The sequence below is a fragment of the Xenopus laevis genome, chromosome 7L (assembly GCF_017654675.1).
Source record: "Xenopus laevis strain J_2021 chromosome 7L, Xenopus_laevis_v10.1, whole genome shotgun sequence".
NCBI classification, from domain to species: domain Eukaryota; kingdom Metazoa; phylum Chordata; class Amphibia; order Anura; family Pipidae; genus Xenopus; species Xenopus laevis.
Window position 1 is genome coordinate 108,796,613 of NC_054383.1, and position 21,212 is coordinate 108,817,824.

The following is a 21,212-nucleotide window of genomic DNA, read 5'->3' on the forward strand; positions in this document are numbered from 1 at the left end:
TACAATGGACGTATATGTAGCATCAAATAAATTTCCCCTGCACAAGCCTAGGAAAGCTTCATAGAATAAAAAAGTTGTTATTTTGCCCTATACATTTGCCCACTGTATAGTTTAGTTGCCATATATTAGGAAATGTAGGGGGGAAGGAGGATACCCCAAAAAAATTCAAGATCTTTTTCAGCCGATCACCTTTAAAAAAGTAAAAGACGCCAGCGTTTTTGGGACTTAGAAAAAATCTCAACTTTTTTTGAAGCAAGCCCTATCTACTCTATTGCACTTCGCCTGGTCTGAGGTGGCGAAGGCAAGTCTGGCGCAAGAGGTAACGTTCAGTAAAATCCGCAAGTTAATGAATTAGCGTAGTTACGTCCCTTCATCATAGCGCAACTTCGCCTGGAGTAAGGGTGCGAAGTAGCGCTAGAGTAGGTACCCATTAGTAAATCAGCAAAGTAAATCACCATTTAGTTAATTTGCCCCCTTGACTACTTGGTGGTCAGACTGGTCAGAAAATGTCTAGCAAGTGGCACTGGTGTAATAAAATTAATTTGTGTTAACAGTACATGTAACCTTTAATATTTTGATATTAAAAAAAAAATAACGAATGTACATTGCAAACGTACTTTTAATAGCTCCCTCATCAATTTTACATTCACTTATTTTTAAGGTTTACCTATCCTTTAAGTTTGCTACTGGTCTAGTAACCTATAGCTACCAATCAGTAGGTAACATTTACTGGTCTGATGGAGGGATGGTTGTCCACCCAAAACCTATTCCTATTTTTCATGCTCTGTAGCCAAATTAGGTCCACTGACAGCAAAATTAAGCATTTACTAGACAAGAAACATCATTTTTCATCATTGCTGTATATTAATATCATATAAAGGTCTATAACAACTCAGCAGTACATGGGTCAGGATAGAGCAGTTATCTAGGCATATCATCATATCTTCCCTGGGGAGACATCATGGAGAACCAGGAAGTTGGGAGTCTAAAGACTGGGTAACCCAGGGTGTAACCATACACAGCATTACTGAGGTCAGAATTCATGATAATGGTGAAAGAATACTTTAATAAACTCATGGAAGTAATGGTGCTCGCAATGTATGTACAAACTTGAAATAGTAGAAAGCGGCAGGCAGAGACATAGTACAGAATCAGGCCAAAGAGTTGAGGCAGGCGGCAGACAAGCAAAGTCTAGGGACAGGCCAGGATTAAGAACCGGGGAATCCAAAAGCAGGGCAAGGAGGAATACAAAAGGGTACAGGAACAAGGCAGGAACTAGAAAAGGACTTGGAATCAGGAACAAGGAACCAGAGGGGGTCACGAGAACTAGGAACTTGGAACAGGATCAGAAAACACAGGAACCAGAGGCAAGATCAGCTTAATAACCAAGCACTGGGCAAAGGTCAAGCGTATAAAGGGGCAGGATTGGATAATGAAATACAGATGGGGATAATGAGATGAGCGGAGAGATAAAATAGAAGACAGGAGTATAACAGGAACAATAAGAATAAGACACCACTAACGACCTCCAACAACAGGTAAGTACACAAGTAACTCAGCACAGAGTCCAGATTTTGAAACCCAGCAAATCCTGACTGATGTAATTTAAGAGAAACCCTATATCACCCATGGATATGAAATGTTTGTCCATCCAGGTGCCATAACTGCATATCCCCATACAGTTCGCTTAATTTTCCATAGTCTCCAGAACTGTCATTCTCAGCCTCTCCCAGAATTCAGCTTGCTCGGTTTCTTCTTGAGGCCAGTCTATGTACGTTTTCTTTCTCACGATCCTGGCTAATCTGTGATATGCCGACAAATGATAATCAGAAATGTTTTCCAAAAATATTAAAATCAGATCATCGTTTTTCTCAGCCAGTAACTTATAGGTGGCCATCCTCATTTCTAAAGAGCACCAGTCACTCTGTAAGTAATTGTAACTAATTAAGCAGATGGTCTTCCTACTCTTGTAGATACTGTCCATTATGTTATCCACAATATCTTTTCCAACCAGAAAATCCCTGTTGTGCAAACACAGGTTTACAGTATTTCTTCCCTTTTCTTCTAAATTAGGGACAAGGTACTTTACAACCCAGCCTTGATCCCTGCTGCAGTAAGAAACAAAGGCATCATATTCATATGCAGTGGGGTTGTTTGTTTTACCCCTAAGCTTCTTTAGCCAAATTTGAAACACGTAAAAAAGTTGGATGATTTCTGAATTGAAAATATTGTAGAGCAAAGTTAGTACAATAAACAAAACTAATGAAGTTAATGTTACTATAAATAACATGAACCCCATTTCCAGTCTGCAGCTCCTTTCGTCAAAATCCACCAGGTTATACTTCTTATTAAGATTAAGGCAAAATAAAGAACAGATCCCTGATACAAATGTATGTTTGTCTTTCAGTGCCCAGGTAACAAACCAAGAATTTTCACATTCACATTGAAATGTCACATCATACAAATATATGAATTGAACTGGACTCAGTATATTCTGTAATCCTGGGTCCATTGCCAGAATCATTTCATTCTTCAGCACAAGAACTTTGAGAGATATCATGTCTTTGAAAAGCATGGCAGTGAAGTATTTAAAGCCACAATTGGAAAGCTTGAGAATTTCCAGTTTATATAGTTTATGGAAAAGATCGTTATGAGGGACTTTGGGGTCAAGAGCTGTCGCAAGGTTTTCTATTTCTAAACTTATCAGATAAGGAAGGTTTGAAAAATTGACACTTCCAGTCAAAGGTACGCCACTAAAGTGGTATTGTAGATTTGTCAGATTCTTAAAGTGCTGCAGCGGGGGGCCATGATGAGAGCATGAAATTAATTTATTAGTGGTAAATAATTTTAGTTCCCTTATGGTGGAAAAAAATGGATGGCCACACTTAATATCTAAAATGACCTGACTTCCATTCACACTCAGTGATTTCAAAGAGGAAGCTGCAGTGTCATTCATATATACAGTTATATATTTACCAGTTGTCTGGATGTCTAATGTCTCTGTGTTTGGAAACAGTTCAAAACTAACAGAAACAGACACAAAGTCCATTTTCACAAGGCGGAGTTTAGTTTGCCTTTTTAAAGAGAATCTTTGGATACTTTCCAACACATTGTTTTGTATATAGAGTTCCCTTAAGTTAGAAAGCCCTGATAAAGAGCTAATTTGTAAAGAGGTAAGTTTGTTGTTTCTTAGATCTAATAATTGCAAATTATTCAGCCCCCAAAAAGCGGATTCTTCAATGTGTTCTATGCCATTTGTAGCTAGAATTAAATCTGTAAGTTTAGTCATGCAAAAGAATTGTCTGTTTTTTAATACAGGGATATTGTTGCTAATAAAATACAGCACTTCTAGACTTGATGTAAAATTATTTTTATACGATAATGGGCATAGATTCATAGGAATAAGGGTAAATGACAAATGAAGCTGTTTTAACTTTGGCAATATGTATAGTAACTCAGGGTCTACAATATGTATATGATTATGGTTTAAGTTGAGGAATTCAAGAGAAGAGCAACCTAAAAAGTCTTTTGTGTAAATTCCAGAGAATCGGTTGACGGGTGCACTGAGTAATTTGAGCTGAAATCTATCCGCTATTGAGCACAAAATATGTGTTTTGTTAATTGCATTCCTACAGGCAGAAGTAAGACTCAAACTTTGTAATTTCTCTGTTCCACAGTTCAAGATGTCTTCCAAATGTAACTTTGTAAAACCAAGATTCAAAAGACGTATATCAAATCTTGCTAAGGCTTTTCGCTGGATGACTTTTAAGGGATTTTTCTCCAATACAAGCTCTGTTATGTTTGGCAGACTTATATTTTGTATGTGCTGAATATTGACACTCTCGATTTTGTTAGAACCCACATCTAAGTTATGTATAAAGACAACGTTTTGGAAGATATGAAACACATGAAACAAGTCAGTGATGCAGTTTGCAGGAAGTGCAAGGGAATAGAGAAATGTAAAAGAAGGCAGATTGATTCTCATGCTTTTGAACAATTTAAATCCTTCTAGGGTGAGCTGTTTCAAAGAGTGTAAATTGCTAAAGACATCCGTGGGTAAAGAGAGATTATTGCACATTGAACGGCCAAGAAATGAGATTGAGAGAGATTCCAGATTATCCAGTCCTTTGAAGGCATTTGGGTAAATTCCTGCCAAAGGCATCTTCATGAATAAGTATATGATCCTCTTAAAATTAGCAAAGGTGCCACCTTGAATGAACTTGTTGCTGCCAGAAAGACAGAGGATTTCAATTGTTGAGGGAACATCTGATATGTCAGCAGTTATATTTGTAACATTAGCACACAAGGCCAGGGAAGTTGCATTATTATACAAAGCACAACGTTTGCCAAAATTGGGATCACGAAGTTGCACAGAACTATCTGCAACACTGCATTTTTTTACAGTCCACCCTAAAATAACAGATGGCAGGAAAAAAATAATACAGACAATTAAATAGTAGCTGTTCTTCCAATGTTCTCGTTTAAGACACAAACCCATGGTCGATCTTCGATCTTCCTAAAATCAAAAGAGGAGAGTTATTGGCCAAACCTGCTTATTGTTTGTCAAAATATGTTCTGTGCAGTTATCCAGAAAGCTCCAGATTATGGGATGGCAACCTTCCATACACTTTGTTTTATCCAAATTTTTATAAATCTTTTCCTTTTTCTGTGTAATATTAAAACAGTATTTCGTACTCGATCCAAACTAAGATTGAATTAATCCTTATCAGAAGCAAAACCAGCCAATTGGGTTTATTTAATGTTTACGTGATTTTCTAGCAGATTTAAGGTATGAGGATCCAAATTATGGAAAGATTCCTTATCTGGAAAACCACAGGTCCCGAGCATTCTGAATTACAGGTTCCATACCATATGTATATAGTGCCAGGGTATACGTGTTGCTTATACACCATTCACATCAGTCCCTGCCCCATTAAAGGACACATCCTAAATTTCTTATCACATTCATACACAAGAGTCAAGTTTATGAGGAGCCAATCAATCTGCCTGTAAGATTTTTGGAGTAAGGAAGGAAACCTGATGCAGGCATGACATACAAACTCCTTGCAAACTGAACCATGGCTGGAGTTTTAACTATAAACCCAACCCTAGCAATGCTAACCACTGGGGTACCATGTTTCCCAAACTTGTACTGTATTTATAGAATCAAAAGAATTTGTGTCTTTTAAATAGAGAACAATTCTGCCCTACTTTTTTAGCATTACCACATCACAAGTACATATCACATCACAAGTACATATGTATTATTTAGGAGAAGGAGGCAAATTTGCCTGGCTATCTCTGCAGAATACACCAGGGGGCAGATTTATCAAGGGTCGAATTTTGAAGTGAAAAAAACTAGTCCGACATTCGAAGTCGAAGGATTTTAAGATGGTACGATCGCACTTCGAATCTAAAGATTCGAACGATTTAATCGTACGATTTTACAAAAAAATCCTTCGACTTCTCTAAACTTAGCCAAATACTGGCTATAGGTTCTAGGAGGTCCCCATAGGCTAACATAGCAATTCGGCAGGTTTAAGGTGGCAAAGTGTCGAAGTTGAAGTTTTTTAAAGAGACAGTACTTTGATTATCAAATGCTCGAATAGTCAAAGCATTTGCACTTCAAATCAAAGTCGAATTTGGCCTATTCGATGGACGAAGTACCCAAAAATTACTTAGAAATTCGAAGTTTTGAATTCGAAAATTCACTTCAAATTCACTTTGGCCCTTAGTAAATGTGCCCCTAGGTGTTATATATATTGTATGTAATCTTTTAGTAAGACGCTATTCCTTTTCAAACCCCAGCATGTGCCCGGCACAGTTAGTCTTTAATGCTATTCTGTTTAGCCCTAATAATCTTTTACAATTACTTTCACATTTTATTTGTGTTTTGGCCATTCATTTGTTGGCTATCTCTACTGATCTTGGCATGAAAAGTACTTATTCTGTTGTTCCTGTATTCGTTTTCAGGTTTGGTGATTGCAATGAATATTTTAAACAGTCTCTGTTTTATAAAAACAGGCCAGGTATCAACACAGGAAATCAAATGATGGAAGATATATATGGGGCAGGGCTGAGGACCCTCAACTTCATATGTGCTGGTAGAAGGGTTAAATCACCAAGGGAATGCAGTGATCTAACACAGGCTGGAGGGTGAGGGAGGCTTAAATAGCCCATAATTATTTTCCAAGTCTACTGACCGCAATCAGATATTGCATTTTGAGAGTAATCGTCCTTTACATAAAAAACAATCAATACCTATTAGCCAATTGGAATGAGAGAACTTCAAACCAAACAAATGAAAGAGTTGGAAAGAGCAGAAAAAATCATGAACCACAGAAAGGGTAAAAAAATATAGGGGCAGAGGATTACATTTGTTACCTAATATGGGCCACTTAGTATGCAGATGAACATGATTTTACATAAACATTGGAATATATTACGTAGGGTATATCCCATGGTGGGGGAATTTGCTTCCCCTCTATTGATATCATACAAAAAGGGCAAAACAATTGGGTCAAAAATATCTAGATCCCTATGTATGGATTCACAGATAGGAGCCTATGTGCTGAATAACTTCAAGGTCTTTATTAACCAAAAATGTGCACAGACCTTAGCAGAAAGATTTAAACGGCAGCAAAAACATGTCCCGGTATAGGATTCAAATGGCAGCAAAAACAGTTGAGGGACAGTCCAAAGGAAAAAACAAGGCAGGGACAAGATCAATAACACGATCAGGATACCACAGGGCTTGGCATCAGCAGTAGGGCTAATAATCCAGGGGTGTTGGGGAATTAGGTTTAAGTAGCCCTCAAATGAGTAATTGCCCTCATCTGGATTGGGGGCGTGTACTGAGAAAGGCTGACCTGGAGCCTCTCCTCACTGCCTCCTGTGGCTCAAGCAGGAGGAGCAGCAGCGCCTGGAACACAATAGGTCTCTGGTTTGAAACCAGGAAGTTCCTCACACCCTAGTACAGAAGGATGAGACTCAGAGTAACACATTTTTGGGTATTAGGAATACGGTTATGTATCCATGTTTCAACTGCATACAATGTAAACATGTGATTAGAGGGAAGACCTTTGTACATCCAGACACAGGAGAGTCAGTTCAGATTAGGGATTAATATACCTGTTTGTCTCAGTTTGTAGTATATGTGACCGTATGTCTCTGTGGCTAGATAAATGTTGGGGAAACGGTCCAAAAAATTAAATCACATATTTCCCAACATAAATCAACAATAAAATTGGGAAATTTGGCATTACCACTCTCTAGACACTTTAAAGAAAATGGTCACATCGTTGATCAATTACGGTTCATGGTGCTAGAGACAAAACCTCCATTAAAGAGAGGAGGTGACCGTGAACTAAGATTAAAACAGAGAAAGATGTGGTGGATCAAGAAATTTAATTCACTTCACCCTAAACAAAGACACAATTATGGTGATGTAACTTTTTTTTACTATTTGATACAAATTTTTGATCATTATAAGCATCTAGAATTCTATTTTTAGATGTTTCACAATAGTTGTATATATAAATGTTGTTACACATTTATTGGATATTAATCTATTAATGGGTGTGAGAATTTTATCTGGCACATCATTGGATAGGGTGGTTATTTAATGATGCATCTCACTTCTGGTCGAAACTCATTGATACACCATGTACAAATAAAAACCTTTTGATATAAGTTTGATGATCGTGGCCGTGAGTGCTTTCGTGGACTGATATATATATATATATATATACACAAGTCCCAAAGGTGCACTCCGTTCCCTGTGTAAATGCCCGGGTGCCAGCAAACATGTAATCACAAATGTGATACTTTATTGGAGACTCAACGTTCCGATCCCCCACAGGGATCTTCGTCAGGAGAATATATATATAATCCTCCAATGAAGAAGCCGCAGTCGCAGGACTTATCAAAAAGGTATAAATGTTTTATTTAGAAACTAACGTTTCAGCTGCAAATCAGCCTTTGTCAAAGTTACATAATGCCATCTGAATCACCCCTAAATACCAGGTCAATGGCACGAAATCCCAATCCCCTCCCACTATGACGTGTTCCCCTTTGTTTATTTAGATTAAATGCATCATCAAAATATATACATAATTTACATTGTAATATCCATCAAGGAAAAAACATTTCCCAGTCACTCTCTTATCAGCATGATCGCCTGTTTGTTTGTCGGAACATTTAAACAAAAGTATCTCTCCACCGCTTAGCCAATAACCCAATAACCTGTTCCTTGCCATCCAAGTCGGAAATCCATTAGCCCCATTGCATATTAATGAACCAATTTGCATATGTAATCTTTCCACAAGTGCATATAGTGTGATAAAAATCTATAAGCAATCCTAAAAGGTGTTTTTACTCCCAAAATACATCAGCTTACCTCCTCCGTGTTCGGTATCCAACCTTCACCTCAATGATCAGTGCTAGATGTCTGTGCTACCTCCCCCGCGTGCAGGATCACCCTTGTGTAATCGCCACCCTCTCTACTGAATCGTGCATCAGTCCCATCTAATCGGGTGGTATTCAGCGCGCTCAGGCATTTCAAGCTCCAGCTGTCATTCAAGCCTTTTGGTTGTACACTACAGGTTTGTGGATGATATTTTGGTTTTATGGGAAGGTCCAGATGTAGCCTTTACAGAAATGGTACATAAGGCAAATGAGGCACACCCTACCATTAACCACACCACAGAAGTGGGAGGACATTTTCTAGATGTCACAATAACGCTTAAAAATAATAACATCACTACTAACCTCTTTCGTAAGAATACAGAGAAATACAATATTTTACTGGCCTTTAGTTTTCATGCCCCAAAGGTAATTAGGGCAATACCTAAGGGTCAATTTATAAGGGCACGTAGAAATTCCTCTGAAGAGGAAAACTACACCTCGTGTAGACCGTGAAACAAAGATTTCTATAAAGAGGATATAAAACAAAGACAGAAAGTTGTGCTAATGAAGTGGGCAAAATGGCCAGAAAACCGCTATTGACATACAAACCAAAAAGTACCAGGGAAGTTTTCCCATTTGTGAGCCAATACAGTGCTCAGTGTAAAGAGATAAAGCACATTATCTACAGGTATTGGCCATTGCTGCAACAAGATAAAACACTTAAGGGCAGAGACCCACATGGGGATTCGGGAGATAAGTTGCCCAGCGACAAATCGCCTCTTCTTTGGGTGACTAATCTCCCCAAACTGCCTTCCTGTCAGCTAGAATCTAATCGCCAGCAGGAAGGCACTCAGAGCGATACGTTTTCTGAAATCGCCCGAAGTTGCCTCATGAGGAAACTTCGGGTGATTTCGGTAAATGAAGCATACGAGTCCCTAGCTGCCGGTGATTTCGATTCTAGCTGGAGTGAAGGCATTGCCGGGAGATTAGTCGCCCAAAGAAGAGGCGATTTGTCACTGGGCAACTAATCTCTTTGAATCTCCACGTGTGTCTCTGCCCTTAGAGTGTGTTGGTAAACCCCCCCCCTGTATTCAGCTACAAAGAAGGCAGGTCCCACTGCAATATCCTTTGCCCATCTGAGGTTAACTCCCTCCCCCCCAAAAAAGGGAACTCAAAGGTAGGCACATATGCTTGCCTAAATTGTAACTGTTGTTCCTCTATTATAAAACGAATGCGACACGCTGCACGGGGAACTCCGGTTAAGTTAAAACACTCTTCTGCAACTTGTGATACAAGTAATGTGATTTATCTTTGCAGATTTGCTTGGTCAAACAGCAAGAGCTGTTTAGATCCACATTAACGAAACATACGGAATTATAAAATAAATGGGAACAGCTACAGACACTACAGTTTCTAGACACTTTAATACTGCTAACCATGATCAGTCACAATTAAGCTGTTTTGGAGGTAGTTAGTCCCCTATATAGAGGTGGTAATATGAAAAAAGGGTTACTACAGAGAGAAGCCTATTGGATTAAGAAATTTCCATACCTGTAGCAGGAGTGTTTTACTGAGATTGAGATCACACACATAATATAATACAAGTATGCTTCATGCTACATACATGGATAGACTGCCTTAAAACTAATTTCAATGATTTTATGGTGTTGTTTTTATTTCTAAATTACACTGTTTACATCACAAATAATTCATTCTACCATATAAAATGTTGTTCCTGAAAGAGTATTTTCTTAAGATGTAATATTGGTGTGTAGGCAGCCATCTCAGGTCACTTTGACTCATCCTGTGCTTTCAGAAACAGCTAGCACTTTATGATGGAACTGCTTTCAGACAGGCTGTTGTTTCTTCTACTCAATGTAACTGAAGGACTTGGATTTTTTCTATTGAGTGCTATTCTCATGTGCTAGAGGGAAAGTGAGAGGGGTGATATCACTCCAACTTGCAGTGCAGCAGTAAAGAGTGACTTTAGTTTATCAGAGCACATGTCACATGAATGAGCACACCTGAGTAACTAACAACATGTCTAGCCCCATGTCAGAATTAATTATAAAAAAAATCTGTTTGCTCTTTTGAAAAACAGATTTCAGTGCAGAAATCTGCTGAAGAAACACTATTAACTGATGCATTTTGAAAGAAAAATGATTAAGATTATGAAAAAGGTTAATTCAGAGGATACAGAGGTAACAAGGTTTTAAACCACTAATGGCAGTAGAAGCCTGGGTGAAGCTTCATATTACAAGCACCCTAAATTATTAGCATTTTATTAAAGGGTCTTTGTATGAAAAGATGTCAAATTCATTAAAATGAAGGATCTGCCATGATATATTATGTCATTGCAAACATAAATGTCTTGTCTGAAACAAAGATAAGACTCTCACTTTGTTCTGTTGCTTATATGGAATGGGTCATAGTATGCTGATAAGTAAGTAACAGTTAGCTGTAACAGAATGTCCTCTAATAGCAGTTATGATCAGGAAACGTTTAAAATCCACTAATTAGGAACTGTGCAAAGGAATAACCATGTCTCTGCAAAGCAATGGACTGATGTACCTCAAGTTAAAGCACAGAATAGCACAACTCTTTGCCAACCAAGATTCTGTTTTCCCTTTCCCCTTATGAGAGTATATCACACCTATATTCATAAATGATAAAAATGCTATATCACCCAACACACAAAACCCAGCATGTTAGCTCTTTGGAACAGGGGCTCATTGTGGCCAGTGTAAGCTATACAAAGATTTAAGTTTCACAATTTGCTAATGATTTCTTACCGTATAAAGAGGAGCTCAGTGGCTGAAATGATTGTAGCCTTTCTCTTTGCAGGTCTTCCTACTTAGCCTAAAGTAGGAACAAAATATTTCTGCTTTAGATGGAATATCACTTTTAAACTGTTCTGAAATCAAAGTAGGGTTGGTGTATGTTGTTAGACTTCTTTCAGTTCTGTTTTTAGTTTGTGTAATGTTGCTCTCATGTTTTAACACACAGTCTGCTGGTGTTCCCAACCTGAGAATATGCAAGAATAAGACTTTTCAGTTTATAAGTGTATTAGTTATAATATCTAACACATCTGAGACACAATAAAACAAAGATATAAGCATTTACCCAAACAGACCTCCAAGCCAGGCTTTCTGGTGTATATATGAAAGCCAACAGACATTCTACCCAGATTTCACACAAACTAGCCTTTAAGGTAAGTCCCTTCCAATGCTCTACAGCCCCAGGGGTGGCAGACCAACAGTTTGGGAAAAAACTGCTCTTCTCTAATATGCCACATAACAAAAAGTATTGTGAGTAAGTCTGGTATATAGTGACATTTACTATAAACCATATCCTATACAGCGATCTCTAAACCGAGGATATTTTGACTCCATTGTGAGAATTCTTTGGGGGGAGTCACTGCTCTGAGTTCCAAACATAACTGGGCCCCAGAGTAAAACAGCTGCAAGTAGAAGAATATGGGGGAAAGTCGATAGAGAAGAGCATAATGGTGACTATTTTACAAGATGGTATTTTTGTCTTAACCGGGACAGCTTAATAGAGGACCAACAACAACTCCTAGCACCAAATGAAGGCTGAAGGGCAGCAGGTTTCAACATTCCTAATTTATATAGATATTATAGCGAGGTCCCTAAACATTTTCTCTCTGAACCACATTAGATGTAAAAAGCAAAAGCAACCTGGGTGGAGCAAAATACTGTGATTGGGCATTTGGTAGCCCCTTTGTGGACAGGTAGCCTACAGGATGCTCTGTTTGGCAGTACACCTGGTTTTTATACAACCAAAACTTACCTCCAAGCCTGGAATTCAAAAATTGGCACCTGCTTTGAGGCCACTGGGAGCAACATCCAAGGACGTTACTCACAAGTCACTGGTTGGGGATCGCTGTATTATAGCATAGGGTTTGACTTGGTTTAATCACACTTAAAGTTGACCATCAACCAGTAAGACTTCAACAGAAAAACTTCATACGTATATATGCATTTTTTTTTTTGGTTCAAAAAATCTGCTGATTATTGTGGTTTAATGCTTTCTATATGCAGATAAAGTTGCTGTACCGTGTTAGCCAGTAAAAATGTTACGGTGCAACCCTTTTGAAATAAAAAATAACAAACAGACATGTTGGTATTTCTGTTGGACTAAGAAAGGACTGCACCAGGTCAGAAATACCAACATGTCTGGATATGGACTAAGAGATCATATGGAATTAATTTGATTCTACACTCCAATAATTCAGCCCTAATTTATATGACTTTGACACCTTACACATTAATGATATTCCTTTTTGTTGGTTATTTGAGCTATGAGCTGAATGTTGTATATATACCAGAGAACACCACAGCTTCATTGTAATCAGCTTGAAAAAGGAACTAAAAGGTTCTGAAAGCTTGCTATGATTATATTAGTTACCAATAAAGGTATCACCTTTATACCACTGTTATTTTTTTATTTCAAAAGGGTTGTCCTGTAACATGCTTTCTATATAAAATAGCAGATGTTAATGAAACATGAACCATCAGTTATTTACATCCAAACCCATCTGACAGGTAAAATTACTGCATTAAACAAGGCCTTAATCAAAAAGTAGAATAAAAGGTCCTTTGTGCTGACCCATATCACTGTATTATAGTACATGTATGAGACCTGTTATCCAGAATGCTTGGGACCTGGGGTTTTCAGGCTAACAGATCTATCTGTTATATGGATCTTCATACCTTAAATCTGCTAGAAATGATCTAACCATTCATTAAACACAATAGGCTGGTTTTGCTTTCAATAAGGATCTATTAATGTATATCTTAGTTTGTACAAGGCACTGTTTTATTATTACTGAGGAAAAGGAAATCATTTTTAAAAATGTGGATTATTTGGATAAGATGGAGTCTATGGGAGACCGACTTTCCGAAATGTGGAGTTTTCTGCATAACAGATTCCATACCTGTACACTATAAAACTTTGTGCAAAAAACTACTTAAAATGACTTCCCATTTAACCAAAACAGGGATTGTTTGTCCACATATTGCACTATATTTATGATGGCCAACTATGTCAAAGTTATCCCTGGTTTGAAACACAAGTTTCTTGAGAAGCAATTAAAAAAAACAGGACATACTCTTAGCTCTTAATCACAAGGCCTTGCACAACTGCAGCATTCTTGCATCCATTTAAAATAGTTTAATGTTGTTTTAGGATCATAGTGTGCATTCAGTGCAGAGCTTTGTTTTTTCTATAACAAATCAGGAACAGGTGTTGCCAGTATATTTTCTATTCCATCAATGCTGGCTTACTGTATAATGATCCCTACTTATTAAGTTATCTACATGTTAACTGAAAAGGGAACTGTCATCAGTGCCTATAAATCATACAAGGATTTGCCAACACTGAGTGCTAGGTTGTTATATAGCTGCAGTTTGATGCTCTGGATCTTATAATTGAAAGCACACCACTAATAGTGCCAAAGAAAGAATGCTGGCCTTAAATCCTTGGATATTAAAGCTTTCAACACATAGTAGTTCAGAAAACCAGCTTAGTTGGTTTATAAACAACAATTTCTTACCAGTTGTTCTTTCAGAGTTTTCATGTTTTTTTTTTTAATTCAGTTCAAAATTTGGTTAGGCACAATTTCATATTATAAAAGGGCTACCAATATATAAATGCCTGTGGTCAGTAAGGTAATGTATATGCAATTGTTGTTTATTTTAGTTCATACAGGACCAGTGGCCAGCTCGATGTTGTACCTCCCATCCATTTTGTTACAACAGCGCCACTTGCTGGTCAGTTTACCGCCAGTCTGACCAGCAAGTGGTCAATGAAGTTGTCAGGATAAAGAAAGAGGCTGCTCTGATGTTCTTCTGCTTAGGAAAGCTTTGAGAAAGATTTCTAATTTTATTACTAGGCAGAAGAACATCAGAGCATCCGCTTTCTTTATCCTGACAACTTCCTTGACTACTTGGTGGTCAGACTGGTGGGAAACTGACCAGCAAGTGGTCAGTTTCTCACCAGTCTGACCACCAAGTATTAAAAGTACATATTTCCCTTAATATATTGGGAAAAAAAGAAAATAAAAAATGAATGCACATTACAAAAGTGCTTAAAATAGCACCCTCGTTAATTTTACATTTACTTATTTTAAAGGTTTACTTATCCTTTAAAGGGCGAGACGGTTCATTATAATCAGGCAATCTAGAATCTGAATCCTGACTGGTTTTGGATTTGAGATTACCCATGACTATCACTAAAACAAAAGACACTTTCACTTCTTTGTTACAATTGTCGTGTGAAGCCTACAAACCTGTTCCATAACCTTACTCTCAAAATGTGTTCCCCTTTTGGAATAGATACTTGTAATAACTCAATCAAGGTATAATTCTTGTACGGGTATAGGATCAGTTTTCCGGAAATCCACTATCCAGAAAGCTCCAAATTATGGTACAGCCATCTCCCATATGGATAGGAAAAGACCAGAATAGAAAGATAAGTAATAAAAGCTAGCAGTAACAGTATATCTGTAGCTTTACAGAGTATTTGTTTTTAGATGGGGTCAGTGTCCCCCATTTGAAAGCTTGAAAGAGTCAGAAGCGAAAGGCAAATAATATAAAAACTAATGAAAATAATTAAGAAAGACCAATTGGGAAGTTGCTTGGAATTGGCCATTGTACTAAAATGTAACTGAACCACCCCTTAATGGAATCCTCTCAACAATACTAGCAGCCTAGGCAGACTGATAATTTTACATAATCCGGCATAAGAACCATCAAAAATTTGCTTTCAGCCTGTATTTGGTGTTTTGGCACCCTGTACATTCCTTTGGGTAAGCAAGGAAACATCAAGAAATTAACAGCAATCATGGTCAAGCAAACCATCAGATGTCCTTATCTAAGGCAGCAGAATGTTGGCACTAAGTATACTGTTTACTGTATTGTAGGGATGCACCTAATCCAGGATTCGGCCAGGATTCCGCCTTTTTAAGCAGGATTCTTACAATTTCTTTCTCAGCAACTTTATGTAGGGTTGGCTGGGTGCTCAATGTAAGGGTGCTAGTCCTCACATTCATACTATCAAAAATTAAGAGGAACAGGGCACTCTAGCAGAAAGATAAAACATTTTTATCAAAAAGACATAACTCAACATGTTTTCAACCCCAGCAAGGAGGTCTTCATCAGAGGCACATAAAAATATACAGACACAGGCTTTATCTAATCATCTCAGGTTCTGTTTCTTCACCCAAGACAATGTATTTCAACTCATTCTTCACTTCTCTAATCCGCCAATACACTTAAGGGCCAATTCAAGATTGCTCATGCCTTTTCAGCAGCTTTTAGGTGCCAACGTTTTTCTTAGTTTAAAAAGCCTGTTAGGGTAAAATAACGAAGATTGTAGAGGGGTTTTTAGGCACATAACCCTGTGTGATTAGTAAACCCATGTGGGGTTTCCTTAAAATGATGATCAAACAATTTGTACTACTTTTCATATGAATCCAGATTAAGAAAACGGTCACAATCATCAGTAAAGCCTGTGTGCTATTCATAAGCATCATCATCCCTCCATTTTGTGCAGATATTATCCTGCAAATCCTTAAAGCGATACTGACACGTTCCTATAAAAAACATAGGAACGTGTCAGTATCAAGTAAATGCTGCATCCGGAATATTTCCCTGTAAAGCCGCCCCCGTAAACCCGCCCCCGTAAACCCGCGTTCGCCCGACCCTCTGACACTGCTAAATGATCTTCTCAACCGTTTCAGTGAAGCTGGGCTGGGAGGCGACACGATCCTTTCATAGGCTGATTACGAATCAAAACAGGTCTTTAGCCTATGGAAGGATCGCTCCGCCCCCAGCCCTGCGTCACCGAAGCAACCCGGAAGATCATTTAGCTCTGTCAGCTGGTCTGCTGCACACAGATGCACGAGGCTGGGGGTGACTTTGCAGGGGGTTTTGCAGGGGAACTATTCTGTGCAGCATTTACTTCATACTGACACATATCTGTGATTGTTATAGAAACGCGTCAGTATCGCTTTAAGAACATCATTCATGTCAGCCAATTGCAGCTTCTTAACAAATGTATTATAGAAAAATTTGTCAGAACAAAAAAAAAACTTCCCTGTTCTAGAATTTCAGAAGTTGTGGGAGGAAAGAGGAAGAGACAGCAGCTGCAAAATGTTACAGGAAAGGAAGGAAATTAAACCAGTAGATTCTGTGAAGAGTTTATCTTAAAAGTTCAGACAAAGTATGTTGAAATCTGTTAAGGGGGAAACTATCACAAAACACAGCAGATGTGTGGGTCAACTGAGTCTGCACTCCGTGTGGGTGAAACAATAGTATTTTTTGCAAGAATAGCACCCTATTGAGTGCTCAGCTCTCCACACTTGGAGTGAGTTCCTGGCTGTCAAGTATTGCTGGGATTCGAGCCAGGGACCTTTGGGTTTCTGGCTCAATGCCTTAACCATTTGGCCAGGTGAGCAGCCTGTAGGGTTACTTGCTATATGTTACCAACCTGATTGGCCTCTGCAGCCCCAGCCCAGCTGCAGCCTGATTAGTTGCAATCAGCTAATCAGGGCTGACTCTGCCCTATTTAAGGTCAGCCCTCCAAACACACCTTGCCAGAGCATTGTTTCCCAGATTAGCAGTGTGGCATTGTCCCTAACTAAGGGTTTCAGCCTTTGCCTTCTTGCCTTGTTCTGTCCTACCTTGAACCTTTCCTCCTTATCCTTCCTTGTTCTGTTCCTGTCTGGTCTTTCCCTCCCAGTTCTACATTTCACTTTGCCTTGACCTATTTCAGCCTTGACCTTGACCTGACCCCTGCCTGTTCCTGATTTCTGCTTCCTGTTCTACCCTGTACCTTTCCCTGACTTCACCTTGTACTGACCTTGCCTCGCCTGTTCCTGATTCTTGCTTCCTGACCCTGCCTTGTACCCACTCATCTCGCTCTGCATCTTGCCCTGCCTTTCCAGTCCTCTCTTGTTATCTGGCTCTCCAGTTCTCTCCTGCTATCCTGGTCTCCAGTCCTTTCCTGCTATCTGCTCTAGTCTCCTTCTGCACTCTATCCCCAGTTTGATCTGTTCTACACCCGCACCGTCCTGTCCCATCCAGTCTGTTTCTGTTCCACTCCTGCTCCATTCAGTCTGTTCCTGTCCTGAGTCCTCGCCTCTTCATCCTGCCTAGTCCAGTCCTGATCTTCGCCCTCTCTGTCCTGTTCTGCACCTGATCCAGTCTGACTCTTCGCCCTCATCAACCTGTTCCTGCCTTCCCTTTACGTGTTCCCTAGGCACATACAGCTCCTGCCTCAAGGACTCGCCCTTTCCCCATCAGTCTCCACAGCGACCCCAACCTAATCCTTGACACTGGCACAGTTAGCAGTGCTGGAGCACACACATCGCATAGAGTAAGCAATCTTTTTGTGATAGATTCCTTTTTACCTGACCAAAATATTCTAGATTTCATATGAACCACTAAAAGGTGGTTCCTCTTCAAGATCTGACTACAATGCTAAATGTAATACAGCTTTTAAGAATGAAATATTCTACATATTGAACAATTAATACCTTTATTATTAATTTTACTCTCTTGTTATTCTAAGCCAATCAGTAAATATTGTTTATAGCTTCAGCGCTATATATCATTCAGTGCGACTTGCACCACCAGGATAATCAGTAACCTATAATTGCCAATTTGCCTACTTTAAGGTTGTCACTAGGATTCCATTTTTATTATACAACCCAAAATCAACTCAGTTGAAGGTCCTTCATACTTATTGTGGTCTTATCTAATATAAGTAATTAAAAAAAAAAAACAACTGGACTTGCTGAGTAATTTTATTGAAGACGTTTCACTACTAATCCAAGCAGTTTCTTCAGTTCAACTGACTGGTGTGGGAAATTCTCGGCATATAAACTCTTCCACTAATCAAATCACAATGGCACATTGTTACCTTGTCAGATAGGTGACATTTGAAATTACAGAGGCGTTGATCCTGTGTAGTTACTGTGATAGGATTACCAATGTGTCATGTAACTCCTAGAAACAGGTGCTACTTGTGAGAGTTGCATGAATGGATGTGTGAAGTGTTCTGAAACTGCTGGGGTACAGAAGTTAGAACAGTATTGTATGTAGCAGACAGGTGGTGTTGAAGGCCCCCGCCTCTGTTCAGGGATCGTTTCTCCACCTTGACATGAATCGCCTCTTTCAAACCAGCGGTCTTCTTTATTCAAGATTTGGACCTTTCTATCTTCAAAGGAGTGTCCCTTGTCTTTTAGGTGTAGAAAGACACCCGAGTCTCAGTGCACTCCTCGCTACACTGGACTGCATATACCACATTGCTCTGTTTTTCTTTAGGCGTTGGATCCTTTGGGTGTACCAGTTTTTGTCTCAGTGTGTTGCTAGGTCCTTCAACACCACCTGTCTGCTACATACAATGTTGTTCTAACATATGTACCCCAGAACACTTCACACATCCATTCATGCAACTCTCACAAGTAACACCTGTATCTAGGAGTTGCATGACACATTGGTAATCCTATCACAGTAACTACACAGAATCAACACCCCTGTGAATTTCAGATGTCACCTCTCTGAAGAGTTACAATGTGCCGTTGTGATTTGATTAGTGGAAGAGTCTATTTCCCGAGAACTTCCCACACCAGTCAGCTGAACTGAAGAAGCTGCTCGGATGAGAAGTGAAACGTCTTCAATAAAATGACTCAGCCAGTTGTTTTTTTTTTCGTTTTTTTTAATTACTTATATTAAATATACTATGACCTGGATGAATGAAAATCTTCATAGTCTTATTGTGGTCTTACTTTATTCTATTTCTGTTTTCAGACTCTTACAACTCGTATAATAGCCATTAATGACAGATCATAATATCTTAAAGGAGAAGGAAAGGTTAAAACTAAGTAAGCCTTATCAGAAAGGTCCATCTAAATATACCAGTAAACCCCCAAAGTAATGTTGCTCTGAGTCCCCTGTCAAAAGAAACACTGCATTTCTTTCCTTCTATTGTGAACACATGGGCTTCTGTATCAGACTTCCTGCCTTCAGCTTAAACCTCATTGCCCTGGGCAAGAGCATGCTCAGTTTGTTCCTCTCCTCCCCCGCTTCTCTACTGTAATCTGAGCCCAGAGCAGGGAGAGACTCAGGCAGGAAGTCACACCACATTAATACTGCAGCTCCTATCCTAAACAAACAGAGAGTTTCTAAGGCTTTTTACTCAGGTATGGTAAAACATTCTACAGAATAAATATAGCATTCTAGCTTGCACTATTGCAGCTAATCTATTGGCAATAAAATGCCTCCGTAGCTTTCCTTCACCTTTAAAAAAACAACTACAAACTAACAATCAGAAAAACCAACAATATTACTGAAAAATAAAATATGCAGTGAATATTAGCTATCATGTAAAGGAAAAGAGAAGCATCTGCCCATTGAATGCTTTAATGCTCAATACACCAGTTCAACCACTAGCCAGACATTTATATGCACGTGTTTATACAGTATGTCACTACTAGTTTTATATCAGAAATTGGCAATGTATGACAATAACAATAATAATTAGCAAAAACTGCATTATGTAATATAGAAAAGGGACTGCAGAATCTTTTAGATAAAAATAGCATAGTAGCAAAGATAATGAGTTTCAATCCCTAAGGGGTTTATTTATCAAAGTTTGAATTTATCTCAATATTTTCTGCTACAAACTTCAATCTGCTCGGTTTTTTTACACTTATTTATTATTACATTTCCCCGAAAATTTGCTTTGTGGAAAAAAAACTGATTTTCACAATGTTTTGCAGATTTTTCATCAGATTTTCACGATTTTTTCAGAAACCCAGCGCACATCAAAAAATTATTGGGACTTCTCCCATTGACTTATATGCAACCTCGACAGGTCTGAGATGCTGGATTTTCAGATTCTGACTTTTCCATCCTCTGGGTTTAATAAATTCTGAAAAATTTGTGATTTTTTTAAAAGTCTGATTTTATAAAAATAAAAATCACAAATTTATCGGGGTTTTTGCATTCGGAGTTTAGTGAAAAAAAAACCTAAGTGTTAAAACACAGTTCGACATTAGTTAAGATGTGATTAAATTCTTTGCTATTGTCATCTAGAAGCCTGTGGTCCTCTTTCTATATTAATATTTTCAGAACTGTTGCAAAACTGAGAGCAGAGGCTGTGTTTTCTCTTAGTTAAGATGTGATTAAATTCTTTGCTATTGTCATCTAGAAGCCTGTGGTCCTCTTTCTATATTAATAATTTCAGAACTGTTGCAAAACTGAGAGCAGAGGCTGTGTTTTCTCTTTCTAGTGGGCAATCATTAACCATTTCATTTCTCTGATGGAAAATAAAACTTAGTTGTACCCATAGAAAAACGGTAATGTTGGCAACAGTAGTAAGTGCAAAAGAAAGTTAAAATCTTACCTTATGGACCCGTGTTTGCCCTGGTTTGCAGTTAACTGCTTATAGCTTTCTTAGAAACAGCCTAAGTAGTAAACAACAATATACTATATGGAAAAAGTTGTGTTGCAGCAAGCAATTCCTGACTTTTTATAGAGAAGGAAGTTGATGACATCATTCTTACAAGCAAGTATTACTGATCCATTTTTAAATTTCCTTTTAAAATTTGAAACTGTTGTGGTGGCATTGGAAATTAGCTTATAAACATGACATTTACAGAAATCCCCTTTTCCATATCTAGTGATTGGCGACTTGACATATCTATTTTTATCTATTCTGTGAATTTACACAGTGAGTTTATGTACAAATAAAGACAGAGTACTGTTTTAGCTCAAGGT

The 21,212-nt window shown here is 38.4% G+C and overlaps 1 protein-coding gene across 3 annotated transcripts; it reads right to left on the reverse strand.

The window, feature by feature from the left end:
* Positions 1-664: 664 nt before the first annotated feature.
* On the reverse strand, positions 665-20,939 carry LOC108696652 (toll-like receptor 12). Of its 3 annotated transcripts, none has more exons than XM_041569472.1 (4): positions 20,839-20,939; positions 11,199-11,430; positions 8,399-8,597; positions 665-4,516 (listed from the first exon to the last, which is right to left on the reverse strand). In XM_041569472.1, exon 4 carries the CDS (start codon positions 4,496-4,498, stop codon positions 1,688-1,690), a length of 2,811 nt encoding a protein of 936 aa, XP_041425406.1. In that variant the 5' UTR covers positions 4,499-4,516; positions 8,399-8,597; positions 11,199-11,430; positions 20,839-20,939; the 3' UTR covers positions 665-1,687. The 3 variants fall into 3 exon arrangements, with proteins under 3 accessions (XP_041425406.1, XP_041425405.1, XP_018081681.1); XM_041569471.1 differs by having other exon boundaries at positions 8,399-8,648; XM_018226192.2 differs by lacking the exon at positions 8,399-8,597.
* Positions 20,940-21,212: the final 273 nt, after the last annotated feature.